The 14,796-nt window shown below is 39.9% G+C and overlaps 1 protein-coding gene across 1 annotated transcript in view; it reads right to left on the reverse strand.

Moving 5' to 3' along the window:
• PHLPP1 (PH domain and leucine rich repeat protein phosphatase 1) overlaps positions 1 to 14,796 on the reverse strand; it is a 143,174-nt gene that overhangs the window by 43,742 nt on the left and 84,636 nt on the right. Inside the window, exon 4 of the mRNA XM_069008276.1 lies at positions 3,498 to 3,664. Coding sequence (XP_068864377.1) covers positions 3,498 to 3,664 — 167 coding nt within the window. The remainder of the gene's footprint in view (positions 1 to 3,497; positions 3,665 to 14,796) is intronic.

Raw genomic sequence — 14,796 nt, forward strand, 5'->3', positions numbered from 1 at the left:
ACTGGCAAGCATACTTTTATTTATTTTTAAAACAACTTTGTGTCTTATTACAACTCCCTTTTCTTTTTCTTATGTTTCTTTTAAATCTGCAACAGTGTTATCTTAAAAATCCACATACTGATAACTTCCTTTTCAACGTTAACAAGAAAATAATATTCTTTATGCCAACCACTTTTTCCAACAACGCCAACTGAAACGATTACTTATAAAGTGTTCTCAGTCCAGTGAAGCAGAGCAACAGTAAATAAAGACTATGGTCTAGTCTTTTGCTTCAAACCCAGAGCAACAGTAGACTGCAAAATTAGCAAGCCTGAACTCTTGTTAGCATTTCAACTGGGGAAGCTCCTCTCTTATCCTAAAGAGAAACATCCTGTAATTTTAAAAAGGATTCTGTGAGGGAGAATAATTTTGTAGCATCATCAATGTGTAGCATCATTTGCTACTTTTTTCAGCACAGATGAATTTTCAGATGGCTTACTTGTATACGTAGTATGAAACAGGTATTCCCTGATAAGCAGGACAAAAGAGATGTAGATGTATTTATCTTTCAATATTCAGACAGTTCAGTTATGGAAGTTCACAGCTGCAGAGCATCTACAGCAACAAAAGGGGGTTGAGTGGACAGCAAAATAAGTAGAAGTGCAGCTTCTGGGAAAAAAAGTGCATCTACACCTCTGTACACCTTCAGATTCCATGTACGGAGCAGGACTAAACATTTTATTCATAAATGCAACAAATTATATTATTTTAACAACTGAAAGAAGCAACTGCATAAACAAAAACAGAAATTCCTTTTTCCCCCGATACATTCCTGACTGTACCTGCCATGTCAGTGCATATGTCAGCATGTCATTACTATGACCCAGTTGCTTGCAAGTCTACTCAGTGGGTGGCTGAAAAGTTGGTGTTTTATTGTGTCTTTGACACACTTGTTTTGAAATCCAGCATTCATTAAATTACCACCTAAAGTGATTTATTAAGAAGAACTGCAGCACCAAGAACTGCTTACAGCAAGACAAATTTTCCTAGACTGCCTTGCTAACCAGGTTTTATTTAAAAATTGTACCAGGAAGGGTAGGTATATAAATGCCAATGTGTTTTGTTCACAACATCCAAGTACATGGTTATTTTGGGGCCTTAAATACTTCTAGGCTTGATTCAGTGGTGCTGTGCCTCGTGTGCGGCTGCAATTTAGCAATTCCTCATTTTGTATAAAAGCCAACAGCACCAAATCAGAACAGCAAAGACTCTGTACTTGCTTTCCAGTGATTTGAAAGAACACGGGTGAACAAAAAAAGACTTTTACTTTATTCAGTGAAGTTTTATTTTGCACAACCCCTATAAATATGAAAATGGTTTTATGGAATTGGATTAAAAAGAAAAAATAAATGAATTAGACAACGTGTGTTCACAGGAATGACGAGCCTCACTTTACACACATTTTGATACTGGGTTTCACTAATAATTTCAAAACATATGGTGCTCTCCTCTTGCTAGATATTTGTGCATTTACTCACTACAGAAAAGCAGACTTACTAGGAGTCGAGCTGGCACAAAGCTTTTTGGGAACACAAGTACAACTCAAGTTTTCCCACCCGAAAGAGAAGACAGTTCTGTTTCTTAGGGCAGGAAGGAGAATGGCTGGGGAATACACTCCAGGGTCAGGCTCATGCTTTTGCTGCAGCAGGGAGGCAAAAGACAACTGATGGGGCACAGCTTTTCCTGACCCTCAGCAGGAACTACCACTACTTCACACAGCCCTTCCCACTGGCACAGCAATAGAAACAGTGGCAACAGCTTCCAGCTACTCACTGCCTGGGTGATGCCACCTGTGCTGGGTGAAGATAAGGCTGGGGGACATCAAACAAGCAAAGCGAAATATCAAGGGCATGAGTTTCTGTTGCACCAACTCGGATCCACCAAAACAGCGCTGTGTAACCTAAATTTTTTTTTCCTCCAGAAGTTCCCAGACCTGCCTCATGCCTTTTTGCCAAGCTCAAAGCAGTGGAAGCAGAGCAGACTATTACTTGCTGACAAAATAGGACCAGCTCACAGAAGAATGAGAGGAAAACAGTTTTACACCGCTTCAGTTATATGCCACTTCTCCAGATTTTCCTTATGCAGAATCTCAGAAAACAGGAGAGTTATATTTTGTCACCTGAACTCTTTCACTCTTGTATGTTCAGGCTCACGTTAGTGAGAAAAAATTTAACAGGTTATTAACTATCGGCAAGACTCACCAGCTGTTCCTACAACCGTAGTACCAGGAGAACATTGAACAGAGAATGAACATTGCCCATCACATTAATAAACAATGCTTTCTAATCCCAAACAGAATTAGTTGTAGGTACACAGAGAAATCCAAATCTATTCCAAACAGAAATTAGCTGTAAGTACATGGACAAAGCATAATCAAGTATCTCCTTTATACCTTCTGATATTTAAAAAGGAAAAATTATAAGAAGTCATTAAAATAAGAGACATTGATTATTTGTCCATGTTCATAGCTAGTTTATACTAAAATTCCACTTGCTATCTGGAGACCTGTGTTGACATTTACAGAACACTTAACCCAGTCAGAATTCGTCTCCAGACTGTGTTCATAAGGTCTTGGAATTGCTGCATGTTTTGTTTGTGAAACAGACTTGCTGGGTTCATTCATCTTCCATTACACCAGATTTTTAGGTTTTCCAAAATGAAATTGGAATTATATAAAAATACAACAGCCTGCATAATCCATCTTGTATTTTTCGGTTGTTTTTCAAAGAGGTAGGGATTTAGAAATGTGATTTAAGATATTTTTTTTTGAACAGGACCATCCACAAATATAATCTTGAGGTACTCTGCAATTCAGTTACCACTGAAATTAAAATCACAGCTTTATATTCAGTATGGGAACATTCATCTTTGTGAATACAGAAAGCCTGCTGATTCCACAGAACACATACATTAAATCATTCAGACCATCAATCATGCTGCTGTCTACCCATTTGTTACATTCTCGGATGAGCTGCAGTGGAAAGAACTGGAAGGTCACAGCTACTACGAAAGAAGAATTAGGATTGAGCAGAGTAGAAAGAGGACAGGAACCAGGCTGAATTTATGAAATCAGGGCTTTCTTTGCTTGGGAGGGGGAAACAAAAAGTTCTTCACTTGGTCACATGCAGTGCTGTTCCTACCTAGAATGGCTCCCTTTGATGGGCAACTCACCAACTCATACTCACTCACATGAGTCAAAGGCTGAAGAACTACAGTCTGGCCTCAGTAGGTAGATAAAAACACATTATGGAAATTGCATTTTGGGCTGAAAATATCCTTCTATTTACAAGAAAAACATTAAGTTTCTTATGAAAGCCAGTCTGTAGTTTCTAACACATGAAGTTAACCAATTTCTGTCAGGCCAACGTTCCACAAGAGGAAGTAGTAATGTTTAGGAAAGTTTCTGCATATCATGGCTACAAGGACAGAGGAAGACTAGTACAACCATACCACTTTACCTTTGTAATTCACTAAGCGCTCTACTTGTAGATGGGCTGGGGTTTAGCCTCAGGAAGTTCTGCTTTAAATTGAGATGAGTGAGGTCTTGGCTATAAAACAGGTTGGCAGGCAGGTGCTCCAGGCTGCAGCATGAAAGATCCACTGAGCTTATGCGTTGTGATGCAACCTGGAAATCAAGCACAACACCAATATATTAATACTGTAGTAAAATAAAGACCATTTCCTTCACCCCTACCAGCACAACATGAAATTTTAAGCACAGCAGAAGCCAGTGTTGGCATATATAGCTGATCTAACACAGTTTACATAAGTGCTGCAAGTTATGCCATGACCTCTTTCTTGGCCTCAGTGCTTAAACCAGGTCCACAGACAGCTAGCAGGGAGGAAAGAGCAAAGGTTTGTCAAATTAATATGTGAAATGGATCCATTTTCATTTATGAAGTTATGCAATACTTTACAACCAGAAAAAATAAAAAGATACTTGACATAAGGTTTAGTTTAGTCCTTTGGGTAGAATTGCCTCTTTCAAGTGGAGGTGAGGGGTTAGCAGTCATCATCTTGTCTTGGTTTCGTATGTCCAAGATGGGTATTAAATGACAGAAGAGTTATCCCATTTACACCTTACTGAAGAGAAAAAATAACCCAGCAGGCAAAGCACTGAGCACTCATCTCTTCTCAATGAATTAGAAGACTGTCCAAAAGTGATAAAAAATATGACAAAAACAAAACTGAGATTTGCAGGCTTAACACTGTTTTCTAGAAAGAGAAAGGTAAAACAAACACAGTCTGTAGAGGCTAAAAAAGAATCACACCACCGAGCACGATATATATATATAGCTAGCATCATTCCACAGAGACCTATAGACAAATTCTTCAAGTAATGGCAATTCTGCCCCTTTCCAAATCTCTAGGATACAACTCAGTGAACTACATCCCACTATTTTACTTATTTACTAGACTTCACTAAAAATAAATAAATATCACCAGCAAAATCAAAAACAAACCCAAGACTGCAATGTAGTATGCTTGCATTTTCTGTCCGACACACTCAAAAATATTCTTTCATAAAGTAGAGTCACAGACATGCCACATGGCAAAGCACCACCACACAGTAATGCAAGGCAGTGGGGATGGTGGGCAAGGAGAAGGAGTCAAATGCTAACAGAAGGAGAGGCATTTTTGGAGCAGGCATGGTTTAACCAAAGGAGAAGAAGCAAACAACTTCACCACCATTTTAGACTTCTGGGACCACAACAACAGTGCTCAAATGTGTTCTGTCAGCTGCTTACACCAAAAGAAGCTATTGTTTCACTGGCCTTTTATGCTGGGATTCTGGAGGGACAAACACCACATCTAAGGGACAAAAAGAGGAAAAGACCCAACAACTCCTAATCGATACCCAGTAACGTAAGAGCTTCTCAACTCTGAGGAAGGACACACCACTCAATCATCTGGGCAGAGATAGAGTCTCTGCCACCAAGTACTCTGAAACTAGAGCCAATGTGCTTTGAGGAGGTAAGCAAAGTAGCTTGCCACTGAAAGGAAGGCCACAGAAATTCTTTTTCCTCTCCAACGCAAGCTACAGAGGCCTTAGAATAAGTGGTTGCTATTATAAACACACAGCCATAAGCTTCGAGGGGAACAGGCAGTGCAGTGTTTTTCTCCAATGCAGCCGTTAATAATCCAGTCCTCCCACATCCATTAAAACGCTTGAATTTTTGTTACTCAATTAGTTCAGTCCTTTTGTTACTGTAGCTAGTATTTTTCTTCCCCTTGTAGTATGAGACAAGAATTATTCATAGGCTATACTGAGCAGTCATTTCTGAATGCTGGGTATTCAGTCTGTTTATGCCCGTACTGTACAGTTCTGATCACACTGCAAACACAAGAGATGAAAAACTGCTGATGCCCATTAAATTAAAAAGGAGGAATGTTTCATTTCAGGTGTAATTCTTGTATATACACTGTTGCTCCAACTACTTGTTTGGAATGTGATATGAACAGCAATAAGCAACCCAGCAGTGCTTAGCAAGGCACATTACTCTAAAAATATCTCAAGAACCAGAAATGGGAACTCTGAGTGGGAATCATGATAATGCAGCCAAACAAGATCAAATATGCAAATTCTACTGTTGCCTCAAAAAAGGATGCAAATCCTTTCTTAAAACTGTCAAACCCTGAGAAATAAATCTAGTTAAAAGTAATTTTGTTTTTACAGGTTATATGTACTGGTTATTTTTTGTTTGACCTTTTTCTAAAAAGGAACGCTTTATTATACAAAACATTTAATTGGTTTTTTTCAAGCAATTGACAAATATTGAATGATGCTTCTTCCAGAGAGATAACTGTGAAAGTTAAAACCATATTTTAAAAAGGTGCTAGTTCTGGAATCAATTGTAATTTTATCAGTCTTTCTGTTACCAAGCAGTACTCTAAGAATTAACTCCTGAATTGTTACAAGGAAGGCTCATATAAATACGCATAGTTATTCTCACAGGCAGGGATAAAGACTTTTCTCTTTTCATTGCTCAATACTGTTCTATAACAAATTCCTACAGAACACAGCAACAAGATGAAAACCAAAGAAGAGTAATGAAGGAGAACATCATCTTAACAATACTTTCTTTCATTTACCAGAAACTTTCTCCAGTTGTTTTCAAGTTGAATATAGAAATCCTGAAATTACATTGTTCCAAAACCAAACAATAAAGGAATATTTCAATCTTGCAATTGTCTGCAATTGACTTAAATGCAGCAAGACTGCACATGCTTATGTTTGCTATTGTTTATTAGAAGCAAAGACTTTTATGTAAAAGATGATACAGTTCTTTAATAAAGCACTGGGTTTCCCTGACTCACTCTGGAGAATCACTGCAGAGATAATGTGATAATGGGTGGGAAAACACTCAGTAGAATATCCCTCACACTCAAAGAATAAAAAGCATCTGGAGAAAAGGAACGTTATCTGCAGAAAGTGTGTTTCCACTGGAAGAAAACAAAACCAAAACATTCCACTGTAAATAAATACCTCAACAAGTTATCTGGGCTGCATTCAACACATCCGTGCTCCCACAAGCATAGTGAAGAGAGCTGGTGTGGTAGCACTGCTAGAGGGAAAGGCTTTATAGATACACAGGGAACCTGCATTATGGACTTGTTATGGTTTGTTTGGTGTTTTCTTGTGGAAAACTCTTAAGTATAGCTGTTTGATAAGCTGTATGCACATATATAAAAATAAAACCACAAGCAGCACAATTCACAACTCCACAGGCAGAAGCCGCCATTGCCCAGAGCAGCCCCTCTCAAAAGTCTTCTCATCCTATCTCAAACTGCACAGAGCCTTCACACTTGTGTCACACGAAACCACTGCTGCATTTCCAGCACCAATAACACTGAGGAAATGGCTGGGGCAATGTCATTCTCAGAAGACAGCACCTCACAAGCTCTCAGTGACAGGAGCTACTGCAGGAGCTGTAGAGTTAATGCCTGCCTCTGCAAGACATGAAACATTTGGCAGCCATGCAGCTCGAACACAAAGCAAGATCTCGTACTTTTTGAAGTCCATTTCTCAGTTGGGATATTCAATCATCAAAAAACATAAACAATACGAAATATGCTTTCTCCATTCCCTGGATATGATTTTTAAACACTTTACAGTCTGTCATTGTGTTGCAATGTCCCCCACTGTAACACTAGAGGAGTAGTAACGGGGTAAGGCCATGCTGCATTTTGTACATCAAACCACAAAGTCCAATGGAAGATTTTCTTTTTCCCCAGTTCCTGTTGAAACCTCAGTTATGCATCCTAGGCCTACACTAAGTTATTTTTTTCGATCTTCACATGAATATGGCAAACTAAGTGGAGTTTGAAAGAAGTGATATACAATGTAGCACATGTACTACAGAAAGCTCTGGGTCTACCCACTGGAAACACCAAAAACCTGTTATTGTGCTTTTAATTTTCCCACAGCAGCAACAAAACACAGATTTATTCTCCAAATACCACCACAAATAATGCTGCTGGAGAGCGCATCTTCCTCCTTGGGCACTGTGCCTTCTGCTCCTCCCCTCCTAAGAGCAGTACACATGCCAAAGAAATAGGAATCTCCCTAATATGAAAACTCACTTTTATACATGCATTACTTGTGCCACAATATACCTACAAATAAAAACAACTATTCAAAAATGCCAGCAGTACCTCTGATGTCTAGATTCCAGGCAACACCTCAAATAAAGGTTTGCCGAAGTGTTTTGATTTTAATTTTTTTTAATTATTATTTTTTAAAAGGAAACTATTTCAAAACTTGTGAAAGTACAGTACGGGTTCACTGTAAATCTTTAACAGCTGGCAACAAAAATACAGAAAAATACTTGCATCAACCCATATTCTTGCTGTTTCTTGCTACACAGGGCTGAAAAACCACTTTGCTTTGTCCATCAGTATAATGACACCTCTGTCACTGAGCTATGCAACAAGACTGATTATCGTCTTTGTTTTAAAGCCTTGGCTATACTACAAAAATGATCTGTGGCTGACAATGGATGTCAGGAATGGGCACAGCTGAACCCAGCTGTATGGACAAACACAAGTCTTGTTTATACAAGGACATCTTTTGGTGTGTCTTGTGGTGTGAATTTAAACCAATGTAATTATGTCTTTTTCCTGTTTACCCTCATCCCATTCCCTATAGCTCTATTCAGATAAGACATTACTGCTTAGGACTTCAACAGAAGACAAAATAGCTAAGCAGCCCACACTGTACAGGCAGCCAACTTCCCAGTCTGTTTGAACTGAGCTGACAATGTTAAATTATACCTGCTGTAGACATGCAATGCAAAGGCAGTTAAATTTTTCTCCTTTAGGTTTTGTTTTTAAATAGTTTGATAATCATCACATCCCACCAAAGCCTGCATAAGCCTTAACTAAACAGTGATACATAATGAAATACCTAAACTAACTTAGAGCAAACAGGTTCTCCTCACTTCAAAACTAGCCTTGCTTCAAATCCTAATCCTCCTTTCTATTCAAACATCAAAGCCCTGCTCAGCAGAGAGGCCTCCCTCCACTGAGCTGAATTCCACAGCCAGGAAGCACATCGGTGCCCTCAGCCACAGCCAAGAGCTGAGGAACTGTTTAGCCTGATAAACAATCTAATGCCAAAAACTTAATGAAGGGGAGGGGGGGAATAGAACATTTGCTTTTTCTTTAAAGCCGTATTGATGCCTGAGATGGCCACCTAAAAACAGAGACTAGACAAGAATAAGGGAATAAAGGTAAGTATTTATTTGAAGGGCCTTCAAAGGCACACCCTGGGCAGGCCAAAGGCTACACCCAAGATGGACAGACGGTCACGGGTTTTTCACACTTTTGTAAGTTTGGTTCATTCGCATATCAGGATCAATTCTCCAATTACAACCCCAGTTAATGATGTAACTATCCCAAGTTTGCCCTCCTCTCCAGAGGCCTTAGTTTACACATTCTGGGGCCTGGGACAATCTAGGTATCCTTGGAGAGCAAACCTAGAGTGGCTTGTTATGTCTAACTAGCATGAGAGAACAGCAGCTAACAGGCCACAAGAAACTTCAGTTACACACCAGGCAGTACAGGATTTGAAAAATATAAAAAAGTTAAAGCCTAAGGCATCAATATATTTTCAATTTTAAATGACAACTGCTAAAACGAGTGTAGCCCAAGGGTTAAAAGGTACTGGCTTTTCTGGCATCTCCTTTTTGTTTTCTTTCAAATGTCAAATTAGATACACGCCAGCTCAAGCTAAGGGCCTTGCATAGAAAACATAAAACCCAGCAAAGGCCTGAAAGCCTGCCACTCAGATCCACAAACCCAACAGGCAATGCCATAGGTCAGAGTAGTAATTCCCTCCTTAGAGAACGGCAGAAGTGTACACTAGTGTGGCAGTACTCACAGGGCTCCTCTGCAGGTGAAGCCACCAAAAGCCTCTGGTACAAATACCTCACACCAGCAAGACTCAGGGGCACAAAAATTATTTAAACTTGTCCCTTCTCTGCTCTCCTTATCTCTGAACAAAGTTTTATAAGCAAACAGCTCATTTCTACTTTTAGCCCTTGTGCAAACCTCTAATAACTGAAAACAGCATTAGCAAATGTGTGTGGGGAGGCGGAAATGTGAAGGGGATTAACCAGAAGTTGGGCTCCCTCATCTTTTGTGATAGGAGACCAGAAAAAATTTAATAGATGTGAAAGCCAGTGTCCCAGGTTTAACATAAAGATCTTGACAGTAAGAATTTGACAAAAAAGGTGACATTCATCATCTGTCATTTGGAAATGCTGGGTAGTATCTGAAGTCATTACCAGAATATGAGTGTTTTTGTTCTTCCTGGAGGAAAAGTACTCTTCTTTTAGAGATCATGTACTGGTATCGATATTAATCAGGGAATGATATCAACACTGTTCCTTGGTCGTAGTCACACTGGGATGCTCAGACTAAGATCCCTGCAAGGACAAGGCTTAAGATGCAACTTAGAGTTATGTGACAGTAATTAGCTGTAGCATTAAGCTACTTATAATTCAGACATGTGAATCTCCATTTGGTGGAGCAAGGAATATTAACATCCTTAAAACAGCTTGACTGAAAATAATTCATTTGTAAATACTGCCAAAGAGGTGTCAGTCTCATAAAAATTAAGAAATACCCATTTTTCTGCTTACTATTCCTGTTAGATTTATTTTTTAACAAAGACAAGCTGCTGTACTGCCAAGCAAGCAGACTTTGCAATGAGCAGCCCTCCAGCAAAGACTTTCTTTCAGCATTTTTTCACTTCAGCATGGGAAAATCATGCAGCAGATCCTCAGGGAAGCAATGCTAAGGCACATACAAGACACTAAGTGCAAATCATGCCTGGCCAATCTGGTGGCCTTTTCATGATAGAGTGACTGCAGTGGTCAGCAACAGACGACCAACTGATGTCATCCACCTGGACTTCTCTAAGGCCTTCAACACAGTCCCACACAACATCCTTATCTCCAAACCATAAAGACATGGATTTGAAGGGTGGACTATTCAGTGGATACAGAATTAGCTGGATGGATGCAGCCAAAGTTGTGGTCAACAGCTCTGTGTCAGGTCAAGGCTGGTGGAGGGTAGTGTCCCCGAGGACCACAGGTCTCGCGACTGGTGCTATTCATCAATGACATAGTGAGATTAAGGGCACACTCAGCAAGCTTAGAGATGACATGACAGAAGGAAGAGATGCCATCCAGAAAGACCTGGACAAGCCTGAAAAGTGGGCCCACAAGAGCCTCATGAAGTTTAAGAAGTCCAAGTCCCAGGAGCTACACCTGGGCCAGGGGGCAATCCCAGACATAAGTACAGACTGGTAGAAGTCATCACTGCAAGCAGCCCTGTGGAGGAGGACTGGGGTTTCTGGTGGATGAAAAGCCAGACATGAGCCAACAAAGTGCACTTACAGCCAAGAAGGCCAACTACAGCCTGGGCTGCATGAAGAGACGTGGCCAGGAGAGCAAGGAGGATGATTCTCCCCTTCTACTTTGCCCTTGTGAGACCCCACCTGGAGTGCTGCATCCAGGTCTAAGGTCTCTAACACAATAAAGACGTGAACTTTTTAGAACATGTCCAGAGGAAGGCCACAAAGATAATCCAAGGTTGCTCAGAGAAGCTGTGGATGCCCTGTCCCTGGAAGTGTTCGAAGTCAAATTGGATGGGGCTTTGAGCAACCTGGTCTACTGGAAGGTGTCCCTGCCCATGGTGGGGGTTTTGGAACTAGATAATCTTTAAGGTCTCTTCCAACTCAAACCATTCTATGATATACTGTACATTTCAGACTCTTGCCAGAAGACTTACACTGGATGTTCGCTTGTCTGAGTCTCCCCAGTCCCACACGGAGAGGGTGGTAGGGATTTTTTGTTTGCGTTAAGAGATTATGCTAGGTCCTCAGTTTCTGATCTAGGTTCTTTGTCACAGCTCTATCACATAGATTAATTCTACAACGAGATGAACTCTTTTCATGCCACTATTCCACTGTAACTGAGAAAGGCCTTCTGGCCCAAGTGTTTTGTAACACAAATAATGATGAATATAGCTCTACTGGCCTGCAGCCTAAGACTGGTCTCCAGCACTCATTCTCTCTGTTCCTTGGAGACTTTAATCCTTCTCCACTGACTACAGAAGAGGCCTAAGGAGAGTAAATGTCCCTAAAGTTAGGTTTTGCTAATAATTCCTCTCCTTTCTTCCTTGCTGCTAGACTTTGCTTGGAACGGCTTTCAGTATTACAGCCATTCAGTTTCAAGACCAGCTCCATTATAACCTAACACATCCCAAAATACAGTACAATATGTCAGTCCCTGCAATGCCCTCCTGTCTTATGGGATGTGCTCACTGTGGACACTTAGTTCCCCTGAGCTTCATTAAGAGCAACATCATGTTAATTCCCCTACTTGCTTCTACTCCTCCACTTCCAGAGATTGCTGAGAACACTTTGGGATCCTTCTGGATTGAACACATCTTAAAAGGTAACATATGCAACACCTCACTGAGCTTCTAGGTGACGCTTTCCCATATTTATGCAAGAGCTGCACAAATTCAGCTTCAGTAATACCAGAACCTGATTTAGAGGCTTCAAAAGACGGTACTTGAATGCTACTCCAGATGTGTAGGTGATACCCAGTTTTCTGTTCTCACTCTTGGCTGCAATACTTCAATAACTATTATTGATCACAGGCAGCAAGCCCAAAACAAGAACCACAGACTCTCTAAATTCCAGAAAAAAAAAAAAAAAAAACAAAAAAACAAAACACCAGCGAAACTATAATTTCTCTAAAACAGAAATTAAGAGCTTGAAGTCATTACACTTTAAAATCAGCTAAACTATTTTGACACGCAAAACTAATCAGCTGAGACAAAACACCAAGCTTCCCTTCTGAACCATTAAGAGAAACTGATTACACTGAAACATACCCAGAAGTTCATTTCCAAAATGTCAACTAAACCCTAATAACAAAAGGCACAAAAGAATGGGCTTTGCAGGGAAAGAGGAGGAGGAACACTTTCAAGTGTTATCATCAAAAGAGAAACAAAACTGGCTTCAAGTTTGTTTTGCCCAATCTTCTGCTTTCACACTCAAGATGATAGGAAGCCACCAACAGCAAGAATGACCAGATATGGTTTCAGAGTAAAGGTTCCAAACACTGAGGATTTTGCACACACAGAGAAAAGGAAGTCAAGTTCCACATGGAAAACAGAGGTTTGTTTTAGTATTTGTAATCACCACCAAAAGGAAGCTGTGGATTTATTTTTAGGGATCTATTTTTAGAGAAAGCATTATCTCAATATTGTCATTTTATGGTATTAGGGGAAAATACGGTTTCCTTGTACTAAACTTAGAGTCATCATGTTTCCTGTAAGTAAGGATCAGCTCAAAAAAAGACCCACTGAAAAATGAGAATACCTTTCTGGGTTCTCTTTTCTTCAATAGATGTTGAACCAACTTTTCCAATAGGCTAATGGTGCTGCTTAATGTCGAGTGTGAAGAAACCCAAATAGTTATGCCCAAAGAAAACAAACTTTGGTTAGAGGCTATTGTCAAAAGATGCCCACTGATGTTGGCAGTACACTAAACTCATTTTTAGGTCATATTAGGATAAGGACTCATTTTCCAGCCTCCAAGCACAACTGGCATAAGAAACAAACCAACTACTTCATGGTCACCTTCTCAGTGACCAGCACATTCCTGACCTCCAACCTGTCCCCAACACACACAAAAACAGGTAGCCCAGAATCACAATGGTACATTCAAACATATGGACTAAGACTATAAAGCTAAAAGGAAATATCAGAAATTCCTAACTGCAACACAAATAGTCTGTTTGTTGCACACAGTCATTCCCTGTAGAATGACTACGTAACCAACAGCCAGAGGTAAAAGCAAAAACACTAATCTAGAAATTCAGTAAAGTTCTCCGCAATATTCCTCCAGAAGAAGGTTACCCATTGCTTAGGGGGCTAAACAGACACTTGGAGAGGAGACAGTGCATCCAGTGACATAAAAGCATGAATTGGCAGAACTGTAACAAGTAACATCCAAACAACTTAAACCAAACTACGTTATATTTGCATATGATTTTTCCCTACACTCACTATTGGTGCTGCTCTGTGATCAAAGCTCTGCAAAAAGGTATTCTAAGCCCGTTTTGACCAGTAAGCATTAGAAAAGCCTGTCCCTAATGCCTCCAGAAACAACGGAAGCTTGGTAATAAAAATCACTGCAATGATGAACTCTTTGAAGACAGCTCATTACAGTATCCAGAAATACATACAAAATAGGTCAATCACCTAGAGGGCAAGCCAAGGCAAATAGAATGTAGGGCTAACTTAACCATGAGATTAGTGGCTTCAAGCATTTACAGACCAGAGGCTGCATTTTGTATTAAAAAGCTCTGCAAAGTCTGTGTTCCACAATGCAGCTGGTGTGAAAGTTTCTCACACAACTTTTCCTGGTTGACCATGGCTGACACGAAAAAGCCAAACGTTAACATCTGATAGTATCTGAAATAAAGATGAAGCTACATACACAAGTGGATATGCCTTATTACCCATCCCTTTAATTAATGAGCAGAATCTTATGTGCTGAAGGAAAAAGCAGTCCCACAGCTGATGATCTTTCCCTACCAGTGGATAAAGCACAGCTGAAAAGCAGGCACATCTTTAGCAGTAAAGCTCAATTGTTGCTCACTGCATTTCCTCAGCACAGTTCCTGTAAAACACATCCAAAAGCTAATCATCTTGGTCTCCTACTTTGAAAATACATTTGCAGAACTGCAGTCAAGGTTAAGAATGAATTTTTAAATTCTGTAGAATTTATACATATAAACATGGTCTGTAGCACCAAGTATGTGGTCAGAACTCAAACCTTTTCTCATCAGAAATAAAAATCATATGACTAGAGTTATAGGTCAGCTCTGTCCTGTCTACAGGGCTCATACTCCCCTTTTACAACAGTCTCTGTACACAAGTGTCAAACTTGTACCGAAAAAATAATTAGAAGACTGAAGCAGATGGTCAGAACTAGACAATTTTAGAGGAAAAGAAGCAAAAACAGTATTTTGGGTTTTTTGTTTGCTGCTTCGGGTAGATCTCTACACAGGTTGAGGAAATATGGAGACTACAGCAGTAGAGGCTTCTGCATTACTCACTTGTATAGTATAAGCTAAATTCTAATCTGTTCTTATTTTCTGCTCGTTTCACAGTGCAAATAAATGTATGAAGAGAGCATTCTGCACTGACATGAAAGGAATAAGGCCAATA

This window comes from Aphelocoma coerulescens, chromosome 2 (assembly GCF_041296385.1).
Source record: "Aphelocoma coerulescens isolate FSJ_1873_10779 chromosome 2, UR_Acoe_1.0, whole genome shotgun sequence".
Taxonomy (NCBI): Eukaryota; Metazoa; Chordata; class Aves; order Passeriformes; family Corvidae; genus Aphelocoma; species Aphelocoma coerulescens.